At 45.6% G+C, this 27,336-nt stretch overlaps 2 protein-coding genes across 6 annotated transcripts in view; one reads left to right on the forward strand and one right to left on the reverse strand.

The window, feature by feature from the left end:
- RSPH14 (radial spoke head 14 homolog) overlaps nucleotides 1-22,249 on the reverse strand; it is a 263,097-nt gene extending 240,848 nt beyond the window's left edge. For 2 of the 3 annotated variants that reach the window (XM_073674095.1, XM_073674078.1), the window contains exons 1-2: nucleotides 22,065-22,239; nucleotides 21,733-21,949 (exon numbers count right to left, since the gene is read on the reverse strand). In XM_073674095.1, the coding sequence (XP_073530196.1) occupies nucleotides 21,733-21,949; nucleotides 22,065-22,223 (376 nt within the window). In that variant the 5' untranslated portion in view covers nucleotides 22,224-22,239. Of the gene's footprint in view, nucleotides 1-21,732; nucleotides 21,950-22,064 lie in introns of all 3 variants that reach the window. The other variant, XM_073674086.1, reaches the window with a different exon arrangement.
- Nucleotides 1-27,336, forward strand: part of LOC141258852 (guanine nucleotide-binding protein G(z) subunit alpha) — a 245,866-nt gene that overhangs the window by 201,738 nt on the left and 16,792 nt on the right. For 2 of the 3 annotated variants that reach the window (XM_073674037.1, XM_073674045.1), the window contains exon 3: nucleotides 24,658-24,749. In XM_073674037.1, the coding sequence (XP_073530138.1) occupies nucleotides 24,658-24,749 (92 nt within the window). Of the gene's footprint in view, nucleotides 1-22,461; nucleotides 22,653-24,657; nucleotides 24,750-27,336 lie in introns of those variants that run through there. The other variant, XM_073674063.1, reaches the window with a different exon arrangement.

Here is a 27,336-nt window from a genome sequence, read left to right on the forward strand (position 1 = left end):
ACTCCTTGTGAGAGTACCCTGCGCCTCAGGGCCTGTAAGCTGGGCAGGTCTCAGAAAACTGTCCTAGAACATTGACAGTGTTCCCCTGCCTCTGCTGGATTGGAGTTGCGTCTCTCTCGCCTGTATGCCTTAGTTGGGCAGCGAACTGTGACCTCTGCCGCTACCGTGTTCAGATGGGAATTTTTTTAACAGTTCTGCAGCAAGGGCCTTCTGGTATTGCCCCATTTTTGTAGACCTCTCCACCTCAGGAATAAGAGAGTGAAAGTTCTCCTTGAAGCGGGGGTCTAAAAGTGTCACCAACCAGTAATGACTGTCACCCAACATTTTGACAACGCGAGGGTCACGGTTAAGGCAGCGTAACATAAAGTCAGCCATGCGTGCCAGACTGGTAACGGGCAAGATTTCCGTGTCCTCACCAAGATGACGACTGACCATGCTCTCCTCCTCCTCCTCCTCTTCCTCCTCCCCCCTGTCCTCAGGCCACCCACGCTGAACCGACGGTATGACACTTGTACAGGTACTACCGTCTACAACGCATGATAGCAGCTCCTGTTCTTCCTCCTCCTCCTCCTCCTCTCCCTCATTGTCCCCCAATGCACGTTGGGATGAGATGAGGCTGGGCTGTGTGTAATCGCCCGCTATGGCTTCTTGATCCATCTCATCATACTCTGGCTGCAATGCCTCCTCTTTAATTCTCTGCAGAGAGCGTTGCAAAAGACAGACAAGTGGGATGCTGACACTAAAGATGGCGTCATCGCCACTCACCATCTTGGTGGCCTCCTCAAAGTTTGTCAGGATGGTACATATGTCAGACATCCAGGTCCACTCCTGAGGTCTTATGTGTGGAGTCTGACCTGAATATCGACGGCCTTGTTGCAGCTGGTACTCCACAACTGCTCTCTTCTGCTCACAAATCCTTTGCAACATGTGGAGGGTAGAGTTCCAACGTGTGGGGACATCACACACCAGTCGGTGTGCCGGAAGCTGCAAACGCTGCTGCAACACAGCAAAGGCGGCGGAAGCTGTAGCCGACTTGCGAAAATGAGCTGACAGGCGGCGTACTTTCACGAGCAGATCTGGCAACTCGGGGTACGATTTAAGAAACCGCTGAACCACGAGGTTAAGCACATGAGCCAGGCATGGTACGTGTGTGATCTCACCTCGCCTCAGAGCCGCCACCAGGTTACGGCCATTGTCACACACGACCATGCCGGGATGTAGGTTCAGCGGTCTCAGCCACAGATCTGCCTGCTCTTTCACAGCTGTCCACAACTCACAAGCAGTGTGAGGTTTATCACCTAAGCTTATGAGTTTCAGCACAGCCTGTTGCCGCTTGGCGGAGGCAGTACTGCAATGCTTCCAGCTTGTAACTGATGTGGTGATATCTGAGATGGAGGCTGAACATGAGGAGGAGGAGGAGGAGGAGGATGCGCAGGAGCTGAACACTGTGGAGGCAACTCTGACTGACATAGGGCCCGCAATCCTCGGTGTGGGGAGGATGTGTTCCGTCCCAAGGTCCGACTGGGCCCCGGCTTCCACTAAGTTTACCCAGTGTGCCGTCAGAGAGATGTACCGTCCCTGGCCACAAGCACTTGTCCACGTGTCCGTTGTCAGGTGGACTCTCCCAGTAACTGCGTTGTTGAGGGCCCGGCAGATGCTTTGGGACACGTGCTTGTGTAGTGCGGGGATGGCACACCGGGCAAAATAGTGTCGGCTGGGGACCGAGTACCGAGGGACGGCCACCGCCATAAGATTGCGGAAGGATTCCATCTCCACCAGCCTAAAAGGCAGCATTTCCAATGCAAGCAGTCGTGAAATGTGCGAATTTAGGACTGTGGCCTGTGGGGCGTTAGCTGCGAATTTCCGCTTTAGTTCAAAGGTCTGGGATATGGACAATTGAACGCTGCGGTGGGACGTGGACGTGGACGTTGATGCTGTTTCTTGAGAAACTGCCATAACAAGTGAAGACTGAGAGGAGGGGGCATCTTTACATGCAGTATGGACAGGGGATTGCCTTGCACACACAACAGGGGGTTCTATTGCACGCACAACAGTGGAAGAAGCAGTGGTGACACCCGCTGACACTGGTCGTGGACCCTGGGTTTCGCCCCACAAAGTCGGGTGCTTTGCTGCCATGTGCCTGATCATGCTGGTGGTGGTCAGGCTGGTAGTTTTGTCACCCCTGCTGATGCTGGCATGGCAGGTGGAACATATGGCCTTTTTGGGGTTATCAGCAGAGTCTTTAAAAAAATTCCAGACTCTGGAAGACCTACTGCTTGTACTGGCAACGTCCCTCGTGTTGGTGTTACGGGGAACGGTTGCCTGCCTTCTGTCTGCGGCCACCACACTGCTTCTTCATGCCTGTTGGGGTACTCTGCCTCCCTCCCCCTGTGTGCTGCTGGCCTCACTCTGCATGTCCTCCTTCCACGTTGGGTCAGTTACTAGATCATCCACCACCTCTTCCTCTTCCACTTGCGCACCACGATCCTCCTCCTCACTTCCTGGCAATTGTGTCTCGTCATCGTCCACCTCTTGTGACAGATTGCCAACGTCGACTTCCTGTGGCCGTGGCTGTTCAAATATTTGGGCATCGCAACATGGGATCTCCTCTTCCACCACTTCAAGCGTATCAGGCGAGGGGCCCAAATATGGAAATGGACCAGTGAACAGCTCTTCAGAGTGTCCAAGTGTGAGATCACTTGCTGTCTGACGACACTCGGCATGGTGAGAGGAAGGAGCATCAGGGTGAGGAGGAGTATGCGGTCGAGACTCACGGCTACTAAGAGTTGACCGTATGGAAGACAGACCGGAGGTGGTGGTGCCCAGGTAACTGGAAGTATTGTCTGCTATCCAATTAATAACCTGTTCACACTGATCAGTTCTCAATACTGGTGTTGTTCTGTGCTTCCCTAGTAATTCGGTCAAGAAGTGGGAGCGAGAAGATGTGGCTGTTGGTTGTGGCACATTTTCACCTTGCCACGCGCCTTGCCCATTGTAAATGAAGTAAAATAGCTTACACTTGCACTATCAATGGAAAAAGGGTAATAAAGAGTAGATTAGAACCGTGGAAGAGGAAAACCACAGTTATTGTTTACTGGGGTATACCACACTTTTTTAAATAGAGATATTTGCGGCTGAACAGTGAGCGACACACTCAAACTGCTTTTTTTTTAGATACCAAAGGCCCAAAACTGGATAGTACAGCGATTTGACCCGTGGAACTGCGAAACCACACTGGGATGTCGGGCCTACACAAGACTATTTTCAACAGATATATTTTTGTGTCACAACAGTCAGGAGACACTACTGTTTTTCTTTACGGAAAAAACTACCAAAACCTGAATAGTAGAGATTTTTTACCGTGGGATGGCAAAACCACAGTTATTGTTTACTGGGGTATACCACACTTTTTTAAATAGAGATATTTGCGGCTGAACAGTGAGCGACACACTCAAACTGTTTTTTTTTAGATACAAATGGCCCAAAAGTGGATAATACAGAGGTTTGAACCGTGAAACTGCAAAGCCACACTTGTATTTCTCGGGCCTACACCAGACTATTTTCAACAGATATATTTGTGTCTGAACAATCAGGAGACACTATTTATTTTTTACGGCAAAAAATGCCAAAAGCAGGATAATAGAGATGTTTTACCGTGGAACAGCAAAACCACAGTTATAATTTACTGGTGTATACCAGGCTTTTTAAAATATATATATATTTGCGGCTGAACAGTGAGCGACACACTCAAACTGTTTTTTTTAGATACAAATGGCCCAAAAGTGGATAATACAGAGGTTTGTACCGTGGAACTGCAAAACCACACTTGTATTTCTCGGGCCTACACCAGACTATTTTCAACAGATATATTTGTGTCTGAACAATCAGGAGACACTATTTATTTTTTACGGCAAAAAATGCCAAAAGCAGGATAATAGAGATTTTTTACCGTGGAACAGCAAAAGCACACTTCTACACCAGACTATTTTCAACAGATATATTTGTGTCTGAAAAATCAGGGAGACACTATTATTTTTATACAGCAAAAAATGCCAAAAACAGGATAATAGAGATGTTTTACCGTGGAACATCAAAACCACAGTAATAATTTACTGGTGTATACCAGACTTTTTTAAATATATATATTTGCGGCTGAACAGTGAGCGACACACTCAAACTGTTTTTTTTAGATACAAATGGCACATAGAACTGCAAAACCACACTTCTATTTCTCTGGCCTACACCAGACTATTTTCAACAGATATATTTGGGTCTGAAAAATCAGAGGCACACTTTTTTTTTTTTTTTTTGGGGGGGGGGGCACCAAAAGGTTAATAAGATGGGTATTTGTACATTGTGAAGGAGGAAAAAAAAAAGAGGATTTAGATTAAAAAAAAGGATTTTTCCTGGCCCCCGGGACCTGGAGCTAAATCCAGCAATTTCAGCAACAGGAGCAGCACACAGGACTGTAATGCAGCGTTTGCTGGTATAACCACTGCGTCTCCTATACAGCCTGCCTGCCTGATATCTGGGATGGATATTAGTCCTGAGAAGGACTGTTTGTTTGATCTGGCAGCCTTTACAGACCCTACACTAACTATTTTGCAGGATATATCTCTCCCTAAATCAGCAGCACTGTCCCTACACTGTCTGATCCGGAGCGACTGTGTCCAAGATGGCGGCGCCCGGTTTTAAATACTCGAGGTGACGCTGTGCGGCCAGCCAATCACTGTAATGCCCAAAAACAACATGGCTGCGGCATTACAGTGACTGGCTGGCAATCCCTGCATGTTCATTGGCTCTGTAAAGAGCGCCAAACATGCAGGGCGGAGACCCGAGCTCCCGCCCGAGTAACCCGGAAATGCTCGGTGCTCGCCGAACATCCCGAGTAGCGTGATGCTCGGGCGAGTACCGAGCAGTGTCGAGCATGTTCGCTCAACACTAATCAAATGTCAAAAAAAATAAATAAATAAATAAATTGTTCCCATAATCCCTATTATGTGTGTGACTGCATTCCGGTTTGGTAGCATCTATTATCGATGCACCCTATCCCTCATTTAAACTTTCTTTTTTTCCCCTGATGAGACCCACATTCAAGGAGGGGGGGCGAAACGCGTAGGGATTATGGGAACAATTTATTTTTTTATTTTTTTTTTGGACATTTGATCCATTGGTATATTTTCATATTGAAGTGAAACCTGCTACACTGATGTCTTTTTGGATATATGTTAACTCTTTCCTCTGGTGATCGCATCGTTGAATTTGATCTCTACAAACTGAATATTTTTGGATCAACAAGTGGAACTTGCCTTTATACCAGCCTGAACATTTCTTGGATGCAACAAGATAAGTCCATTGATTTTTATTACATGTATACATGTTTTTTCTGACTAGCAGCGTTTTTTTTTTGTTTTGTTATTTTGTTTTTCCTCATTGGATTTTCTTTATTTGGGACACTGTCATTGTTGTATCCATCAGCACCTCTAATATCATCTATATTTCCTGTAACTGTTTTGGTGATTACTGGACTATTATTTTGATTTACACTGGTCATCTGATATGGCTTTTTGAAAAAACTCTGGACTTTATATTTATTTCAAGATTTAATTGGACTTTTTTTTTTTTTTGAGTCTTACATGACTCTGCATGCTGGTGGACTACATTTCCATACGTCTCAATTTTTTTGACTTATTGGGGTGTTAGTATTACTGTGGACATTTAGCTTTCTATATGCCATTGATGTCATTATTGGATATTTGCTGAATATGCTACTGAGGACGCTGTTTGCAAAATTCATATGTGTACTCATTGAATTGCATTATTAAGGTTCCTTGGGGACTAGGTGAAGGATAGCCGTGGTACAGTGGGGGCACTATTTGAATATTGGGGGCTGATATACTCCACTGCCAGAAAGGGATTAGTCTATTATCCCTTATAACGTATTATTTACAGCCTAGCTGATACTATTTCTATTCCTTTTTCACCTTTATATCCCTCTATGTCTCCTTTCTTATATGTTAGTTTGTCCCAACTGTACTATTGAGTACATTATTTTAGTGTGTTTAAATTAAAAGTTAATTTTAATGGGTAATTGTCTTTTTTGGTAGATAGCCTCCTATATACAGTGTGATTATGTGGGGGCTCATATTGTATATAGGAGGCTATGTGGGGGCTCATACTGTACCCAGGGAGCTGTGTGGGGGCTCACACTGTATATAGGAGGCTATGTGGGGGCTCATACTGTATATTGTGGGTTATGTGAGAGTTCATACTGTTATGTAGGGGTCTGTGTGTGTGGACTCTGTACTGTATTTAGTGGGCTGTGTATGGGCTCATACTGTATATAGGGGGGCTGTGTGGGGGCTCATATTGTATGTAGGGGCTATGTGGGTGCATATTGCCTGGGCCTGTGAGCTATTATCCTCATTGCAGTATGGCTTATGGTCTCCTTTTCTTGTCCTAATTTAAGGAATTCACTGTTGAACCCCTGAATAACCAAAAGAGGAGGGAAACTGTGAGCGCCACCCTGGATCCCCGCTCTAACAGGCAGGGACTCCGGCGTGTCACTTCAATCACCTGCACTGCGGCCGGCGCTTCCCTCCCCCGTGCTCTGCCTGCTTCCAGCAGGGCTTCTGGTCGTGTCCTTAAAGCATGCGTGCGCGCTCCCTTCCTCTTAAAGGGCCAGCGCGCACTTGCTATTCCGTCCCCAGCCAATGGCTGTGGGACATTACATATATATTGCTTCCTCCCCGCTGGGGAGGTGCCTGAGCAACCTTCCTGTTCTACAGTCTATGTTGTAAAGGTTGCGTTCTAGTCCATGCTACCAAGCCTGCTGCACTCCGGTGCAACCCATGCTACCTGTCCTACTGGGTCCAGCTGCTGCGCATCCGTTGGTCTGTTTTGGAGTAGCACCTGAGCCACCTTCCTCACCCCTCCTCGGATCGCGGAGTCGTAAAGCTGCGGTGCATCTGGGGTTGGATTGGGTGTGGCCCCTAGTTACGCCCCTCCAGGCACTCCTTGGTCCATGGCACAGTGGTTCCACAAACCACATACGTGACAGAAACCAAGGCTGTGGAGTCGGTAAGCCAAACCTCCGACTCCTCAATTTCCATGACACCGACTCCGACTCCACAGCTCCGACTCCCTCATACACGGCTCATGTTTAAGTGATAAATTTACTATAGCACAGATTCATCTCAGCTAAAAGTCTAGACCCTTAGATCAGGAATAGGACAGACATTTCATAACTTTCCCAAATTCTTATGAAAAAATAACTGCATTGAACTACTGTACCCAATTTATTATATATTTTAGGAGTTGGAGTCGGTCCATCTTATACCGACTCCAATTCCGACTCCACCAAAATGGACACCGACTCCGACTCCACAGCCCTGACAGAAACACGTCGGAAGAAGATGCTATTAAGCTAAGTTGACAATTGTTCAGACCATAAAGGGTCTATATATATATAGGTAGTCCATGTCCATGGAAACGTGACTATGAGGTATATAGGTTTTTAAACTAACTAAATAAAGTTTTTTTTGTTATGGTTTACATGTATAAGGGCCCCATAGGTTGATTGCTTTGGTTGATGATTGTAGGGACTATGTGGGTACTCATATTGTATGTAGTGGGCTATGTGGGGGTTCATACTGTATATAGGGGGATGTCAGCATACTTAAATTTTGCTCAATATTAAGTCATAAAATTAATATAAAAAAATCAATGGAATTAATATGTTAATATTAAGCAGAATTAATTTCAGCCTATTGTTCCGGCCTCCACAACAGTCACGGTCTCTCATGTGGCCCCGTGGGAAAATGAATCTCTCACCCCTGCTCTATGATGTATAACGCTATGTTATGTATAGTGCCATACATAACGCGCCACTATCTCTGTCATTTTCCAACTACAGATGTACACCAGAGTACCAGTGTGTTACTCACATCTATCAAAGGGGATCATGTGACATGTCACGTGATACATCTGGTACCTGGGGGGGGGGGGGGGGGGCATGCCTTCTAAACTGCCCAGGGTGCTGGATACTCTTAATCCGCCCCTGCACCTGTGTCTTGGTATTAAGACTCTTGGTTCTGTTTGTTTTACTGTGCACCACTACCTGCTCCTAGCCTGCCCTGTCTTGGACTTTCCTGCGTCCTGTCTGCCTGCGGCCTACAGTGCTCACTCCATAAGTGCCTTCCCGCTGCTGCATCAGCTCTCGGGATCTGTGTGCCCACCCGGACCTGGACATAGAGGATCCACCTCATAAGGTGAGCCCTTAAAGGAAGAAGTTCTATGACAGAAGACAACCCCTTTAAGATCATCCATCAATCAGAAAGTCAACGGTTGCTCATGAATTATAGGTTTATAATTCATGAACCTAATGACAGCTGGATTCAGAGGTTGCGATGCATATTTTAGAGAAAGGTAACAATGCATAAGGCTATGTGCCCACGATGCAGAAATGCTGCATATTTTTTACGTTTCTCCCTGGCAGGAAAAACACATGCGGTTTTCCCGCCAGGTAGAAGCGTTTGTCAAGCGTCTTTGCATGCATTTCCGCATGCGGGTTATCAAGCGCTTTTCCAAGGATTTTAGCAAGGAAAGTGCTCCTCTCCTCCAGACCTGGGTACCATCCACACATTGAACCGTGTGATATCCGCATGTACAGATGCAGTGATGCGGATGTCACGCGGTCCAATGCAAGTCAATGGCGGCGATTACGCTGCGTGTCCGCAAAATTAATGGACATGCTGCGGATTGTTCCGCAATGATAATCCGCAGTGGAAATTTCCGCAGCATGTGCACAGCACATGCGGATTATCATTGGGGACCATGGGGCACGTATTACCAAGCGTTTTTTAAGCGTTTTCGCTGCGGAAATTCCGCGCCAGAAACGCTTGAAAAATGCATCGTGGGCACAAAGCCTAAGAGTATGTAATTTGCAATATCTCAAATTTGTAATACTAAGGAACACGCACCGTTAAGAACTTACTATTTGTCAAAGGAAACATTACTAAATCTTATAACAATGCTTCCTAGCTTAAATAAACAATTCATGTAATTCTAAACTGATCATACATCATACACCAATGAGAAGACTGTAGAGTGTCAGCCCATATTCATGGTGATGTTTGATGATCATTACTGTATACAAGCTAATAAAAAGGTCAAACAGAGTTGAGTGGAGCGGAAGCAGCTAGAGATTCCTCATAAAGTGGAAGCTGTTGTATACTTTCTATTAAAGGGAATCTGTCAGCAGATTTTTGCTATGTAATCTGAAGACAGCATGAAAACAGTAAAACACAGATTACAACAATGTGTCACATTTCCAGCTGTGTGCTGTTGTTTACTTATTCTGAAGGTTTTACCACCTTGTGATTATCATTGTCAGGACTACACCAGCTACAGCAGGGCATGCATGCTAGTCCAACTCCGCCCTCTCCTGTGATAAGCAGCTCACTGTCTATAGACAAATGTACACAGACTGGTGTGGGCGGGGTTAGCTTTCTCAGCTCTGCTGCATAGCCAAGTCTAAGAACTCTGTGTCAGAACGGCTGCACCATGTAATCTAAGTGATACATCGTTGGATTCAGCTTCTCTTTGCCTACATCGGGCTGCTCTCAGGTGAGGTAGCAAAAACCAGCTGACAGATTCCCTTTAAACAAACAGCTCCATATTATTCCATGTATAGTTATAATATGATTTCTCATTACAAAATGTAGGATATGAAATCCCATTCTGATCAGGGGTATTTATTGCATCTGGAATAACTTTCTGACCTTAGAATAAGCGACCACAGATAGAAAAATCCCTTATATTTGGGCAGCAATTATAAAAGAGATCTCTAATAATATAACCATATTGTCTTTTTCATAGTGTAGCCATAGATGCCCTATACAGAGAACTCATGCTATATAGGAAGATGCACATATATGAATTCTTACAACAAACATGGATACACTCCCATACAGTCATAGATGCTGTCATACGACATCCACCAAACAGACTGTCTCCTGTATGGTTGTTTCGTCCCAATCTAGGTGCACACTATATTATAATCCGATTCTGGCCCTAAACGTCTGTTAGTGGACCGCTCTGATGATACATGCTCCTTGTCCAGCCAGATTCTCCCAGGCTATAATACTCATACTGAGTTTTCCATTCCTTCCTTAGTCATAAAGGGTTATTAACAAAATAATCTTAGGATAGGGAATGTCTTGCTGTTAGTAGAGTGTCTGACAACTAGGACCCCCATGATCCTGAAAACATGGTTCTGCAGCATGCTGACCTCCGCTCCATTCATTCTCTGTGGGACTGCCAGAACTAGCACAGCTCTATACTCTGCTATCTCCAACAGTTTCATAGACCATGAATGGAGTAGAAGTCTAGCATGCGCACTTCGGCTCCATTCAAGAAGGGGCTGCAGAGCACGGTTCTAGGGATCCAGAGCCCCATTCTCGGGATCCTAGCAATCAGTAAGTTATTCCATATCTTATGGATAGGTAATAGCTTGTTATTCTCTAGCATGAGAGAATCATCGGATGCTATAGTGAACCCTTAGTCGTATACTCCACAAATCTGGCAGTTATGGAAGAGTGGCAAGAAGAAAGCCATTTTTGAAAGCAAGCCATAAGAAATCCTGTTTACAGTTTGCAAAAAGTCATGTAGGGGACACAGGTAGCATGTGGAGAAGGTGCTCTGGTCAGATGAGACCAAAGTAGAACTTTTTGGGCTAAGTGCAAAACACTGTGTATGGCAGAAAACTAACTAACACTATGTATGACAGAAAACTAAAACACCATCCCACTGTCAAACATGGTGGTGGCGGCATCATGCTGTGGGGATGCTCTTCTTGAGCAGGGATAGGGAAGCTGGTCAGAGTTGATGGGAAGATGGCTGGAGGTAAATTCAGGGCAATACTTGAGGAAAACCTGTTAGAGGCTGCAAAAAAACTTGAGACAGTGGCTTAGGTTCACCTTCCAGCAGGACAACAACCCTAAACATACTGACAGAGCTACAATGGAATAGTTTGGCTCAAAGCATATTCATGAGGCAAACAAAGTCCAGACCTAAATCCCATTGAGAGTTTGTGGCAAGACTTGAAAATTGCTGCTCACAGACACTCTCCATCCAATCTCGCTGAACTAGAGCAGGCTGCAAAGAAGAATGGGCAAAAATGTCAGCCTATGGATGTGCAAAGCTGGTAGAGCCATAGCCCAAAAGACTTGCAGCAGTAGTATTTGCAATGAAAGGTGGCCCAACAAAGTATTGACTGGGGGGTGGGGTTGGGTGGGGGCAAAATGCTTGTTTGTCAAGTGTAATTATCTTTTGTACTGCACTAAAAGATCACCATTCTTGGCAGTGCATCGCTCTGTATAAACAGGACCTCCACTGCTGAAAACAATGGCAGCCTGTGCAAACTGAGAGATCTATTACTAATTTTTCAATATGCATCTGAAGCCAGGTCGGCAGTCGTTTAACAATGAGCATCACATAGTGTGAATGAACCTTATGAAAGGTTAAACCTGTGGGATCTTTGCCAGTGCAAACACTGTATTCCTAAGGTGCCCTGTGGGCCATTTGATCCCTCTCAGCCCATATGGATAGGAAAACATTGGACAAACTTCACATTTCTTAGTTTTCAATTCACACCATTTAGGGATTTAGATACATCTAGAGGTTATCTTCTATACTAATTAGCAATATATAAGCAAGCATTAGGTTACCTGCTACTGAAATGAGATAAACCTTAGGCTGCAGAAATGTTTAATAAAGCTTATGTCCTGGGGTCATAACAATGTAAGCAGTGTCAGGTATAACATGGAAAGGTTTGGAGCATTTTCAGTTTTCATTATGATTCGGCAATAAAGGAAAAGCTCTAGGAAACTGATGTGTGTGTAACATCGCCATCTAGTGGTGGAAACAAGAATCACATGTGACTGTTACTGGTTGATTTGCAAATCTGTCTTCTGCATGGTGAAGCAAAAAAGCAGGGTTATCAGTGTGTTTTAAGTGTATTTTTTGGCAATCATTATTCTGTATGGAGGACTGTGTGGGGCCCATTATACTGTTTGGAGGACTATGTGGGGCCCATTATTCTGTATAAAGGACTATGTGGGGCCATTATTCTGTATGGAGGACTATGTGGGGCCCATTATTCTGTATTGAGGACTATGTCAGGCCCATTATACTGTATGGAGGACTATGTGAGGCTCATTATTCTGTATAAAGGACTATCTGGGGCCCATTATACTGTATGGAGGACTATGTGGGGCCCATTATTCTGTATGGAGGACTATGTGGGGCCCATTATTCCTTATGGAGGACTATGTGAGGCCCATTATACTGTATGGAGGACTATGTGGGGCCCATTATACTGTATGGAGGACTATGTCAGGCCCATTATACTGTATGGAGGACTATGTGAGGCTCATTATTCTGTATGGAGGACTATGTGGGGCCCATTATACTGTATGGAGGATTATGTGGGGCCCATTATTCTGTATGGAGGACTATGTGGGGCCCATTATACTGTATGGAGGACTATGTGGGGCCCATTATTCTGTATGGAGGACTATGTGAGGCCCATTATACTGTATGGAGGACTATGTGGGGCCCATTATACTGTATGGAGGACTATGTCAGGCCCATTATACTGTATGGAGGACTATGTGAGGCTCATTATTCTGTATAAAGGACTATGTGGGGCCCATTATACTGTATGGAGGACTATGTGGGGCCCATTATTCTGTATGGAGGACTATGTGGGGCCCATTATTCTGTATACTGGTTGGCCCACCGCTTTGTCCAAGTTTTTCATTTTGGCCCTCTGTGCGTTTTGAGTTTGACATCCCTGGTCTAACCTGAGCCTGACAATCTTGCCTCTTTGTCTTTGGCTGATGTGAATGACGTCACAACATCATACACATTAAGCTGCGGAGCTGAAGCCGGGCATATGTACTAGACTGTACTATTCAGGGCAGGGGAAACAACTGGCACGTTTGGCCACCAGTCTCTCCTCTGCCAGCATGCTCCTTGTGGACTTTCAGTGCTGCTAGGCATGATGTTGACGGTCTGTGAACTACTGAATTATCTATCACCGACATTGATCTGTGAGTGACAATACTATAGGAGAGATTTCACTGAAGGCTGTGTTACATTTATTTATGCCAAATGTATCAATTCAACACTTCTGGCAGGACATTGTTCTCCAGCTCTTACGCCACCTTCTAACTGGTATTTTAGCTTTGAGACTTTTTAAAAATTTGCAGGTAATAAAAAAGGAAGGAAAAAAAATGAAAGACCTGGAACAGAAAATCTTAATACTGGGGCATACATGTCATAAATAATCCAGAAAAGAAAAACAACACAAATACACAAAGAGCAGCAAACAGTGGTGCAATAAGGATGATAAATTCGACCTATATAAAGGTTTAGAGGGCGGAAGAAGATATGTAGAGAAATATAATATAATATAAAGAAAGTCCTTGTCGTGTGTACCAATAGGTATTTGGACGGCGCTTGCTGAGAGACCCTGCCGAGTACAATGAGCACACGTTACTGCAGTGCTGGGATTTAGCGTCTATACTATATAATTATATTGCTTGGAATTGTGAACGGCTGTCTTGTGCCTCAGCTCAATGGCAATAGCTCCCGACAGCTCCATGTGGATGACATAGGAGAATTAAATGGCTTCACTGGGGAGCTGAACCTGCTCTTTAATACTGGGGCTATAAAGACACACATTTCATAGTTTTCCGGGGCTTATTTTTCAGGTTACAATATTTTCAACTTCTGGAACAAATGAAAGGTTGTCGTCTAAGAAGCAAAGTCTGCAGAGCGCCCACTGTCACAACTCCCTCCTATACCCTGTGCAATAGGGCGATTTGTAAACTTGCTGTCACGTGCCAACTAGTCTCATATGACATTTTTCAATAGAAGAAAATTGAGTAGCCGGGTGAGACCAGTCTGCGCAACATGCGGTCATGTGTCCACACACCCACATGGGGAGTATTGGGGAATCATGACAGTGTGCGCATTTGACAGTATGGCAATCACATAGAGCTACGGCAATATACAAAAGACCACAGCACTCCTTAGTTGAAGTGAAGAATATTTTATTGCTCTGTCAGCATGTTATGTTCAAGGGTACCACACTTTATAAGATGACCTGGCCCGGACCGGGATCGCGGCCAGTTAGGAGCTGTGTGGTGGAGGCTGGCGGCACACTAGAGCGACGGCACACTTTGCTTCTTAGATCGGACAACCCCTTTAATATTATAACTTGAGAAACAACTTTTACACAACAAAAGTACCAAGATCTGTATCTTTTCATTTTCTCCATTGGCAAGATCTCATAAGAACTTACTTTTAAAGAGGGAGCTCCCCTCACTCAAAAAGTATTATGTGTGATGTGACAGGTAACACTGGCTGAAGCATGTAGGTGGTGAAATGACAGTTTCTGGCCATTAGAGCAGGGTGTTGGAGCTAGCGAGTGATGGAGTGGGCTCAGCCCTTGTGCCCTCAACATCACAACACCATAAGGCTATGTGCACACTGAGCGTTTTTGGTGCGTTTTCGAAGCATTTTTTCTGCATGGAAATGGGCCAAAAACGCTAGGTAATCCGTGTGCCAGCTAATGCAATGACAATCCTGAAGTGCTGTGCACATGATCAGGAATTTTCCTGTCAGGATTGTCATTGCGTTTAAATCTGCAGCATGTCAATTCTTTGTGCGTTTTTGCAGCGTTTTTCACCCATTGACTTTAATTGAGTCAGTCAAATCCACAGCAAAAACGCAGGCATAAATATATTTGCGGATTTGCTGCGTATTTTTGCTGCGTATTTCACTGACTAAATTCAAGTCAATGAGTCAAAAACGCGGCAAAAACGCATAAAGAATTGCCAGCGGGAAACTACTCCTCCCATCATCCGACGGCCGCTCCCGTCTGAGGGGAGAAGTTGTCTCCTCAGCCGGCATCTGTGTAAAAAAAAAAAGTTAAAATAAAATAAAAAACACCTTATTCTCACCTGTCCGCTGTCCTTCCGATGTCCCACGGCAATCCGATCACCCAGCAGCTGGCGCTACACTGACGGTCACTGACTCTCGGCAGTGTATAGTGCTGAGCTACCGGCCCTGAGGTCACTGGCGTTCAGTCAGCTGAAGATCAGCTGAGAGCTCCGGTGCTCTCACTTACAGCATCGGTGCTGCGTGAGAATTTCCCCATGCAACACTGATGCAGTAAGTGAGGTCCAGGAGCTCTCAGCTGATCTTCAGCTGACCGAACTCCAGTGACCTCACTCCTGCAGCACAGCAATGTACATTGACAGGAGTGATTACATTCCTGTCAGTGCATACAGTGCCGTCTTCTACAATAGTCACATCAGTGATGTGGCTGCTGTAGAAGTGACCCGGATCACGTAATGACGGCAGACAGGTGAGGAATATTGTTTTTTATTTTTGGTTTCTTACAGGAGACAAGGGCTTTGGGGATTATAATAATAATCTTTTTATTTATAAAGGAACCAACATATTCCGCAGCGCTTTACAATTCAGGCAATTTACAAACATTACCGGCACTGTCCCCATTGGGGCTTACAATCTACATTCCTTATCAGTATGTCTTTGGGAGTGTGGGAGGAAACAGGAGAACCCGGAGGAAACCCGCGCAAACACGGTGAGAACATACAAACTCCTTGCAGATGTTGTCCTTGGTGGGATTTGAACCCAGGACCCCAGCGCTACAAGGCTGCAGTGCTAACCACTGAGCCACCGTGCTGGATTAGGCGTTAGTATACAGTGTTTTTTATTTTAAAATAAATTATTAAAACCATGTGGAAATTTATTTGAATAAAAGACTTTATTCTGGCCATGTCTTTATTTCAAAAACCTTACTACGGGGTTAGTAATGGGGCGTTTTATAGACGCCCTCCACTACCAACCTGGGCTTCATGTCAGCCACTAATACAAGGCTGACATAAACCCCAACCCTATTACCTCACTTGCCACCGCACCAGGACAAGTGGGAAGAACGGAGGCTAAGCACCAGATTTAGTGCATCTTATGGATGCGCCAGTTCTGGGGCCGCTGCGGGTTGATATTATTAGCCTCGGAGGGAGCCAGGATCCATGGCCCCTTCCCTGGCTATTAATATCAGCCCACAGCTGTCAGTTTAGCCTTTGCTGGTTAGATTTTATAGGGGGACCCTAAGTCAATTTTTTTCTAGGGTCCCCCTGTAATCTAGCCAGTAAAGGCTAAGCAAACAGCTGTGGGCTGTTATTAATAGCCAGGGAACATTTTTGGCTAATGGCCCTTTCCCCGGCTAGTAATTGTTAGAACCCTCCTCTTAGTTTTTCTATCTTGTGTTTTGCGGTCACGTGACCATCTGCCTTTATATTCCAGCTCCGCCCTTCTGGCTGTACTGGACTTCAGTGTTGTTTGACTGTTTTGCTAGCCTGGTGCTTCGGTGCCTATCTCTGTCAGTTCGCTTGGTCCTCTGGGACCTCTAGTACATTTTTGTCAGTTTGTCTTTTGTATTCTACAACAACTTCTGTTTAGGAGGTGTCCCATTTTTGTCCCAGTCCTTAGTTCTTTTAGGGACCCCTCCCTTAATTCTATAGGTCTTCGTTCAGACTAGCCGAGGACTAAGGCGGGTCTGTTCACTAGGAACAGGCAGCCCGCTACATCGTAGGGATTCAGCTTAGTCTTACTGTAGGGACAGCTTTCCCCTATCTTTCCTTAGTACATGTTGCAGATCATAACAGTAATAGCAGCCCCCAGTGGTTGGCTTTCCCTCTGCTGGTTATGAAAATGACGAGGGAGCCCACGCCATTTATTTTAATTTTAGGCTATGTGCCCACGATCTGGAAGTAGCAGCGCTTTGGATGCAGCATATTTTTGCTGTGTTCAAAACGCTGCGTTCTATTGACCGCATTCAATATACTCTAGTGGTCAAATATCCGTTGCGGAGACTAGCGACTCCGCAAGTGAATTTGACATGCTGCGGTCCTGAAAGACCCGCCGCATGTCAGTGTCGTGGGTACGTACACAAACTCACCCGCTGCATGTTAATTTCTGTAGTGGAGACGCTAGTCTCCGCTGCAGATTTTGACCGATTGAAATGTCATTACATGCGGTGGATCCGCATGTACCGACAACAAAAGTGCGGCATTAGAACACAGCATTTTGGACGCTGCTAAAATACCCTGCGTCCAAAGCGGTGCTAGTTGCTGATCATGGCAGCTAATGAAATAGCTGTGAGCTGTTATCACTAGCCAGGGACAATGTTTGCCTAATGGCACCTTCCTAGACTAAAAATAGAAGCTCTCAGTTGCCCCAGAAATTACATGAATGGGAATGCTAATGTGATTAAGGTTTAGGGCATTAGCTGACACTTAGCCCTGTGTTTAGTGATGAAGAGGTGTCAGTCAGACACCCTCATTACTAAACCTAAGTAAAGTAAAGAGTTAAATAAACACACCCACTGAGAGTAAAACACTTTATTTGAAATACAACAGACACATTCTTTAATCATTTAAATTAACCAATATACTCACCCAGGCCTGACGGTAATCCAAGGGATAAAGCGATGTCCCACGTTTCTTTTTTTCAAATATCTTCATTTAGCTCCAAAAAGCATTCATTGATTGAGGAGGCCACACATACCAGGATTGGGGGATTGAGGAGGCCACACATACCAGGATTGGGGGATTGAGGGGGCCACGCATACCAGGATTGAGGAGGCCACGCATACCAGGATTGGGGGATTAAGGAGGCCACGCATACCAGGATTGGGGGATTAAGGAGGCCACGCATACCAGGATTGGGGGATTGAGGAGGCCACGCATACCAGGATTGGGGGATTGAGGAGGTCACGCATACCAGGATTGGGGGATTGAGGAGGTCACACATACCAGGATTGGGGGATTGAGGAGGTCACGCATACCAGGATTGGGGGATTGAGGAGGTCACACATACCAGGATTGGGGGATTGAGGAGGCCACACATGCCAGGATTGGGGGATTGGGGAGACCACACATACCAGTATTGGGGGATTGAGGAGGCCACACATACCAGGATTGGGGGATTGAGGAGGCCACACATACCGGGATTGGGGGATTGAGGAGACCACACATACCGGGATTGGGGGATTGAGGAGGCCACACATACCAGGATTGGGGGATTGAGGAGGCCACACATACCAGGATTGGGGGATTGAGGAGGCCACACATACCAGGATTGGGGGATTGAGGAGGCCACACATACCAGGATTGGGGGATTGAGGAGGCCACACATACCAGGATTGGGGGATTGAGGAGGCCACACATACTAGGATTGGGGGATTGAGGAGGCCACACATACCAGGATTGGGGGATTGAGCAGGCCACACATACCAGGATTGGGGGATTGAGGAGACCACACATACCAGGATTGGGGGATTGAGGAGACCACACATACCAGGATTGGGGGATTGAGGAGGCCACACATACCAGGATTGGGGGATTGAGGAGGCCACACATACCAGGATTGGGGGATTGAGGAGGCCACACATACCAGGATTGGGGGATTGAGGAGGCCACACATACCAGGATTGGGGGATTGAGGAGGCCACACGTACCAGGATTGGGGGATTGAAGAGGCCACACGTACCAGGATTGGGGGATTAAGGAGGCCACACGTACCAGGATTGGGGGATGAGGGGTGCCATACGTACCAGGATTGGGGGATGATGGGTGCCATACGTACCAGGATTGGGAAATTTACTAGTAGCTGCTGCATTTCCCACCCTAGGCTTACACTCGAGTCAATACGTTTTTCCAGTTTTTTTGTAGTAAAATTAGGGGCCTCGGCTTATACTCGGGTCGGCTTATTCAAAATATACGGTATTTTAAAAATCAGTGAGTACGTGGTGCCCATAATACTGCAGGACTGTGGGGTGCATTATACTATATGGGGGCTGCATTTTACCCTATGGGGTGTGCAATATACTATATGGAGGACTGTGGGGAGTGAATTATATTCTATGGAGGACCATGGGAAGTGCATTATACTATATGGAGGATTATGGGGGGCGAATTATACTACAGTGCCTACAAGTAGTATTCAACCCCCTGCAGATTTAGCTGGTTTGATAAGATGCAAATAAGTTAGAGCCTTCAAACTGAAAACGAGAGTAGGTTTTATGAACAGAAGCATAAATCTTACAAACCAAAAAGTTATGTTGCTCAGTTGAATTTTATTAAATTTTAAACATAAAAGTGTGGGTCAATTATTATACAACCCCTATGTTTAATATTTTGTGGAATAACCCTTGTTTGCAATTACAGCTAATAATCGTCTTTTATAAGACCTGATCAGGCCGGCACAGGTCTGTGGAGTTATCTTGGCCCACTCCTCCATGCAGATCTTCTCCAAGTTATCTAGGTTCTTTGGGTGTCTCATGTGGACTTTATTCTTGAGCTCCTTCCACAAGTTTTCAATTGGGTTAAGGTCAGGAGACTGACTAGGCCACTCCAACACCTTGACTTTTTCCCTATTGAACCAGGCCTTGGTTTTCTTGGCTGTGTGCTTTGGGTCGTTGTCTTGTTGGAAGATGAAATTACGACCCATCTTAAGATCCTTGATGGAGGAGCGGAGGTTCTTGGCCAAAATCTCCAGGTAGGCCGTGCTATCCATCTTCCCATGGATGCGGACCAGATGGCCAGGCCCCTTGGCAGAGAAACAGCCCCACAGCATGATGCTGCCACCACCATGCTTGACTGTAGGGATGGTATTCTTGGGGTTGTATGCAGTGCCATCCAGTCTCCAAACGTCACGTGTGTGGTTGGCACCAAAGATCTCGATCTTGGTCTCATCAGACCATAGAACCTTGAACCAGTCTGTCTCAGAGTCCTCCAAGTGATCATGAGCAAACTGTAGACGAGCCTTGACATGACGCTTTGAAAGTAAAGGTACCATACAGGCTCGTCTGGAACGGAGACCATTGCAGTGGAGTACGTTACTTATGGTATTGACTGAAACCAATGTCCCCACTGCCATGAGATCTTCCCGGAGCTCCTTCCTTGTTGTCCTTGGGTTAGCCTTGACTCTTCGGACAAGCCTGGCCTCGGCACGGGAGGACACTTTCAAAGGCTGTCCAGGCCGTGGAAGGCTAACAGTAGTTCCATAAGCCTTCCACTTACGGATGATGCTCCCAACAGTGGAGACAGGTAGGCCCAACTCCTTGGAAAGGGTTTTGTACCCCTTGCCAGCCTTGTGACCCTCCACGATCTTGTCTCTGATGGCCTTGGAATGCTCCTTTGTCTTTCCCATGTTGACCATGTCTGAGTGCTGTTCACAAGTTTGGGGAGGGTCTTAAATAGTCAGAAAAGGCTGGCAAAAGAGATCTTTAATCCACACATGTGAAGCTCATTATTCTTGGTGCCTGAACTACTTCTTAATACTTTAGGGGGACCAAACAGAATTCTTGTGGTTTGAGGGGTTGAATAATAAATGACACTCTGAATTAACTTTTTACGTTTTAAAAAAAAAACAAAAAACAAAAACAAAATTTGCTGCAGTGCATTTCCCACTTCCAGGCTGATCTACAGTACAAATGTCACAATGCCAAGTTAATTCCGCATGTGTCAACCAGCTAAATCTGCAGGGGGTTGAATACTACTTGCAGGCACTGTATATGGAGGATTATGGGGGCGCATTATACTATATGGAGGATTATCAGTGGCGTATTATACTATATGGAAGGCTATGTGGGGCCATTATAATATTTTGAGGGCTATGTGGGGGGCCATTATACTGTTTGGAGGGCTAGTGCAGGCCATTATACTGTATGTAAGCCCATTATAGTCTATGAAGGGCTCTGTGGGGGTCACAGTTGGGGGATCATACTGTGTTGGTCTCACCATACTTTGCCTTGGGAGTTGAAGTGGGGTACTGTAGGGTCATTATACTGTGCATGTGGAGGCTAATGTGGAGGAATGCACCATGGGGGTATCATACTGTGTTTGGGGGGCACTTTTGTTGGCATCATACTTTATGGGGAAATGAAAGAGGGATCTAGGACTTTAGCAGGAGGAAAACTACTACGTAAAGGCTGGAAAGTTGTGAGATCTGCTCTTCTGTGACACAGACAAATATTTATTTATTTGGGGGGGGGGGGGGGGCCCAATTAGAGCTTCTGCTATGGGGCCCCATGATTTCTATTTACGCCCCTGACAGAAGTTGTCCCGCTTTTCATCTACGTGACCGCTGCAAGCAATCGGCTTTAGGCCACGGCCCCACTATCAGTATTTGGTCAGTATTTTTTCTCAGGAGTGGGAGCCAATACCAGGCGAGGAACAATCAGAGAAAAGGTATAATAGAAACAAGTCACCAATTCTGCATTTATCACCCACTCCTGGTTTTGTCTCCCACTCCTGAGAAAAAATACTGACCGAATACTGATAGTGGGGCTGTGGCCTTAGCCGTCACATTACATGTACAAATGTCACCACTGGGACTAGTGATTGCCTGCAGGGGTTACGTGACTGTAATCACTGAGGAACTCTAATGGTCCCATTCATCTCTATGTTCGCGGACCATGCATGGTGATGTTCTTTGGGGGGCGCACGTTCTGGCTTGTAATGCGATCTCAGGGATTGGATACTAACTGTCATTTATCATGTGGAATTAGGTTTTTTTGTCTACCATTTTACCCAAATAACTTCAAGAAGACAAGAACTCGCGACGTACCCAGTCGTACGGCCTGGTAGACGTTCTCCGGGTCGTGCAGCAGGTCGCACACCGCCATCAGCGCCCGCTGCCTGGTGAGTAACGCGGGGTCCCTCAGCTCCTCCTTTAGTTTGGGTAGTGCCCTTTCTCCAAAGGCAACAGCTGCTTTAGTGGGGTCGATGTCAGGTGGCAGGTAAGGAGAGATCCTGGCAGCGGCCATAGTACAGTCTTCTATGTCCTAGGAGAAAAGCAGGAGGTTAGTAGGGGTAACTCAGGGCTGCTTGTCCTGCAGGGGGCGCACGACGGGGTACGAGTGTCTGCTGCCAGCCCTGGTCTATCTGTTATGGGCTCACCCGTCCCCGCCCGTCTGCAGATCCCGCAGCAGGCCCGACCCCGGCACCTGCCTGCACTCCGCAGCCTGACACAGGAAAGCGTACTACAGTTACCAAGCAACCAGGAGCCGTACGCGGCGTGCGCGGTGTAGAATACCACGTTACGTAAGTGTAGACCATTCGCTTCTACTAGCTACGTAATAAGCGCAACCAGGAAGATGCACCTGTCTCATTACCGCAGTGACGGTACCGCCCGGGGCTTGCACACGTGTGGAACCTTTATGTTTCCGAGACGTGACAACGTATACAAAGGTGGAGGCAGCCTGTCCGGTCCTAGTGACCAGGAAAAGCCGTAGTAGAAAGTTAGTGTGTAAGCCCCGCCCAATAACCGTCTGTACCGCTCCTCCCCCACGCCTTCTGTTACCTTCAAACCACGCCCATGGCTTGCCAGCCGTTGTCTTGGTAACACTGCCCTGCCAAATCCGGTACCCCAGAACTATAACCCGCCGCGTCCCCAGAGGCCGAGCCAGAAGGGACCTCCAGCCCAGCATGCAGAACCAGCCGGTGTCCCCGGTCCCCAGAGACAGGCTCATCTGCCACATGCCCAAGGCGAGTAACCGCTGCGTCCGCCGTGTGCCCCGTGTGCACTGTCCTCAGTGACTGTGCGGTAACAGCCTGGATGCTGTGTGCGGTGCGGAGTGCAGGCTGCTGGACCCCTGGGGCACACACAGGAGTGGACTGTTCTTCCCAGCTGTATCCATAAGGAATAGATTCCAGATTGTCTGAACCGATAGGGTTTTCTGCTCTTCTTTCACATCTAAAGGATTGTCCTCATCTTAAATGGTTACAAATGCACAACTTGTACTTTACAATTACTTCTGTTCTCAAAACCAGAGTGTTATTGTTTAGATCTTGTTACCTAGGTTACCATCCACTGCTACAAAGTATTAGAGGCGGCCAAACATGTGCTGTGCTTTCCTATAGAGCTTGTAAGCACTGCTCTGAGCAGGCGGTATCCTTAGCACACGTTTAGCTCAGTGATCCAGCCAGATGAAAGGGAATCTGGCAGCAGGATTTTGCTCCCTCAACTGAGAGCAGCCTGATGTAGGCAAAGAGACGCTGAACCCAATGATGTATCACTTAGTTTACTGGGTGCAGTGGTTCTGACACAATCAGCGTGTTTAGATTTAGCATGAAGCAGAGCTGAGAAAGCTAACCCCGCCCACACCAGGCTCTCTGTGTACTAAGTCTATAGACTGTGAGCTGCTTATCACAGAAGGGGCAGAGTTGGACTTGCAGTCACACACCAGCAAGTCACAGCAATGTTAATCACTAGGTAGTTAAACCTTCAGTGTAAGTAAACAACAGCACACAGCCAGACATGTGACACATCGCTGAGTTCAGTGTTTTAATCAGGGCTGTGGAGTCGGTATAAAATGAACCGATTCCGACTCCTAAAATATATAATAAATTGGGTACAGTAGTTCAATGCAGTTTGTGGGAATATTTTTTCATAAGAATTTTGGAAAGTTATGAAATGTCCTATAAATGTCTGTCCTATTCCTGATCTAAGGGTCTAGACTTTTAGCTGAGATGAATCTGTGCTACAGTAAATTTATCACTTAAACATGAGCCATGTATGAGGGGGTCAGAGTCGGTGTCGTGGAAAATGAGGAGTCGGAGGTTTGGCTTACTGACTCCACAGCCGTGGTTTTAACCCCTACCTCATGCTGTCCTCAGATTAAATAGCAAAACCTGCCGACAGATTCCCTCCAATGCTCCACAGACAAAGCTGCCACATAAAAGAGCATCTGAGAGGGCACGATCACGGTGTGGGCCAACGGCTCAATAATGCCACTGGGCCAAATAGTTAATCAAGCAGGAGGCTGGGGAGCGGTGCGCACCTGAAGAATGAAGGTGAGACAACCTCTTTGAGGGCACAGTCAGATGGCCGTATAAATCAGACGGAGAGTGAACCGTAGTGCTCAGTCTAGCCACGGCCCTCCCGACCCCAGCTCATATATAGTGAGAAGCAAAGCTTCTAAAAGAAAAAGAAGTCATACATTGCCCTGGATTCCTCCGCTCCAGTACTGCCACTTTGATGGTATCCGTCGGACCAGAAGAGATGACTTCCTGATGACAAGGGACCTGACCTTTCTGTGAGGTAAAACATGTTTTTAAACAGGTGAGGAAATGTTTTACCTCACAGAAAGCGGCAGCTGTGATCCCCGTGCCGTCCTGTCTGTATAGTCTTTTGCTTCCTCCCCTGTCCAGGAGATGTGGTATGATCAAACCATGTTCCTGTACGGTCAGACACAGCCATTACACGGGATTTAACACACATCCAATTGTGGAAGTTATTATTATTCCAAGATTTATTGAATGAAGTGTACCTTGTTCGTGGGAAAACTACTTTAAGTTTTACAGACGAGCAGGAAACCCCTTTAAATATGCTAGGATTCAGTCTTTATTAGGGGAACTGACCTTGCAGGAGGCTGATGTGCTGCTTTTGGTCGCAGCGTCCTTAACCATTGCATGGACACCATACAGGCTCTATGCTGGAAAGCTCAGGGAATGTACCCTTACCAAATTCTTCACGCTTTCTTCCTTTCAGTGTTACACAGCGGAGTCTTGCCTCCAGCATAAAACTCATTTTGATGCGGTAGTGAAGAGCGCTTGTCAGCAACGCCATGCCGGGAACTTTGGGTGAGGTTTCATTTTAATCCATACTAGATAAAGGGCCTAAGCTGGTTCACACCACGAACTGTTGTGTCGCAGGTATTTTATGTCATTACCATGTCTGTGACTTCAAAATGATACCGAACAGCATGAGTTTGATGAATCAGAAGACAATTTGTGTTATAAAGTCTGAAAATTAGGTTGAAAAATGATTGCACCCCAATGTCACATTGCCTGTTTATCTCTCATTACTGATATATCACCAACATATTCTGTAATGCTGTACACTAAGTTGGCAGATGATGGTAGTTAAAGTTGTGTGGCCTTCTTTACTCCAGGAATAATTGGAGAATTGTCTCAAAAAACAGCACTTTTTATAGGACTATACAGAAAATGACCCTGCGGTGCGGATTATGGGATCCATGTGCAATTGCTGCCTCTCTATAACACCACGCAGGTGTAGAGTAAGATCTATTCTTCACTCTAACCAATTCAACCTATGGAAAAACATTCCCATAAGAAAGAAAATGTTTCATGTGTCTATTTAGACAATTATATAGGATACACAAAAACAGTAGGACTAGATCTTGTGAACACGGGCACGAACCAGCTCTCATGGATGTGTAGAACAGATATTGTTGGCAAATATGGACTTTGGGCAGAAGTAAATACCACTGACTGTGACCTAGTGCCAAAAATAGTGTGACTTCCACCCGGAACTACACAACCCCCTTTCCTTGTCTGACATAGGTGTATGTCTGTGTTACACACATCACTCACTACATAATTGTGTCTGCTATTCATTTACATTGGCTTATGGAGTACGGCAACTTTTAATAATGAAGAACAGTAACAAAACCTTAGAATTGGACCTACCAACTGAAGGTGTTGTCTACCTTTTAAAACAATTTTATTTATTTATTTTCCCGAAATACTTGCATTTAAGAAAAAAAATGTCTCAAAAGGTGGACAGCACCTGTATTATTTCAATAATGTGTTGGGTAAATATCTGTCTCTGCATGACTAAAAATCCTAATGAGAAAATGAATACTAAAATGGTGTTACTATCTACATAAATTACTACCTATCAACTGGACAGCTGATAGCTGTTAGATCCGTGATGATTTGTTCCTGGCTATAAAGAAAGCTTTAGTGCCATAAGATCAAGCTGGCCGTACATACCGGGTAGCTGTCCGCTGGACGTTCCTTCAGCAGACCGCTATCTGTCATGTCTCCGCCATACACAGTAAGAGGATGTGTTTCGAGTGGGGAGAAATGAGAATGTTGCTGTCAGACACTTCTAGCTATGTATTATCTCTTCAGAAATCAAAAGGATCAAGTGTAAAAATTCCAATGGGCCAATCCATTTCACGCCGCCATCATCTTTTGAAAGAGAGTTGTAAGGTCCCCATACACATGAAATAGTTGGCCTTTTCCACCGAAAATGGTGTGTTCGGATAATTATCATCCAATGCGTATGGATTGGTAGAATGTGTTCACTACCGGACAATTAGTTAATCTCCCCCTGAATTGTGGCCGTAGGAGAATGTGAAACACAAGGCCATCAGTGGGTGTCCCAGTGGTGGAGCCCAAAGTGATCTAACAATTATCATGTATCCAGTGGGTAGTTGATAATTTATTTAGAAAGAGTTTATTTACAAATAATAAACACTGGGATCTCATTCCTATACAAGGATATTGACAGAAGAGAGTGCCGTTGTGTTAGCAATAGTGAAAATGTGATGGGATGTCATCATGACGTCATGTTACTATACCGCAATGAAGACATTATCTAACAGTTTGGAGCAGAAAGGTCAAGACTTTTTGCTGATAACATACTTGAAGGGAATCTGTTAGTATCTGTAGGATCAACCCTCCTAAGCTGTCTGTATGGACACTCAAGTCATAGGAAGCTGAATAAAGTGATATCTTGACATCTGCAATCCTATGTCTTACTCCAGAGAAATCCATGATTTCTTATATGTAAATGAGCTGTTCAGGACTATGGGCCGGACATAGATCTCCTTGAAAAATCTCCCTTCAGAGGTAATTTTACATGAAGGGGCATTACCAGTGTGCTGTGTAATGGCTGCTCTCTGCTCTCCTGATCTCACTGCAGAGCTGTGTGTGATTATACCTGACACATCTGCAGGCTCCTCTCAGTTTCCATCTCACAGGCAGACAGGGGTTTAATACAGCAGAGCTGTGAGAGCTGCAGCAAATGTGTTTGTAGTGAGACAAAGGTCAGTTCTACCATACTGTGTTAGTTACACGTCTCACACTGGTAATGCCTCCTTTTATTTAAAATATTCCATGGAGGCAGATTCTCATGTAGATCAGTGTCCGGACCAGGGCCTGGAACATCTCATTTACATATCAGAAACGCATGCATTTCTCTGGTATATGACTTCGGATTACAGATATCAAGGTATAATTTTATTCAGTTTCCTAGACCTACATGCCCATATAAACGGCTTAGGAGGGTTGATCCTACTCCTACTGACAGATTGCCTTTGAAGGGAACCTGACAGGTCCCCTGACGCTTTAAAACTGCACCCATAACTTTTAGATCTTTATTCAGTTAGTTCAGTAATGCTTTTATTCTTCTATGGAA

Source organism: Phyllobates terribilis, unplaced genomic scaffold (genome assembly GCF_046119375.1).
Source record: "Phyllobates terribilis strain yellow unplaced genomic scaffold, ASM4611937v1 Scaffold_1__5_contigs__length_1240528914, whole genome shotgun sequence".
Taxonomy (NCBI): Eukaryota; Metazoa; Chordata; class Amphibia; order Anura; family Dendrobatidae; genus Phyllobates; species Phyllobates terribilis.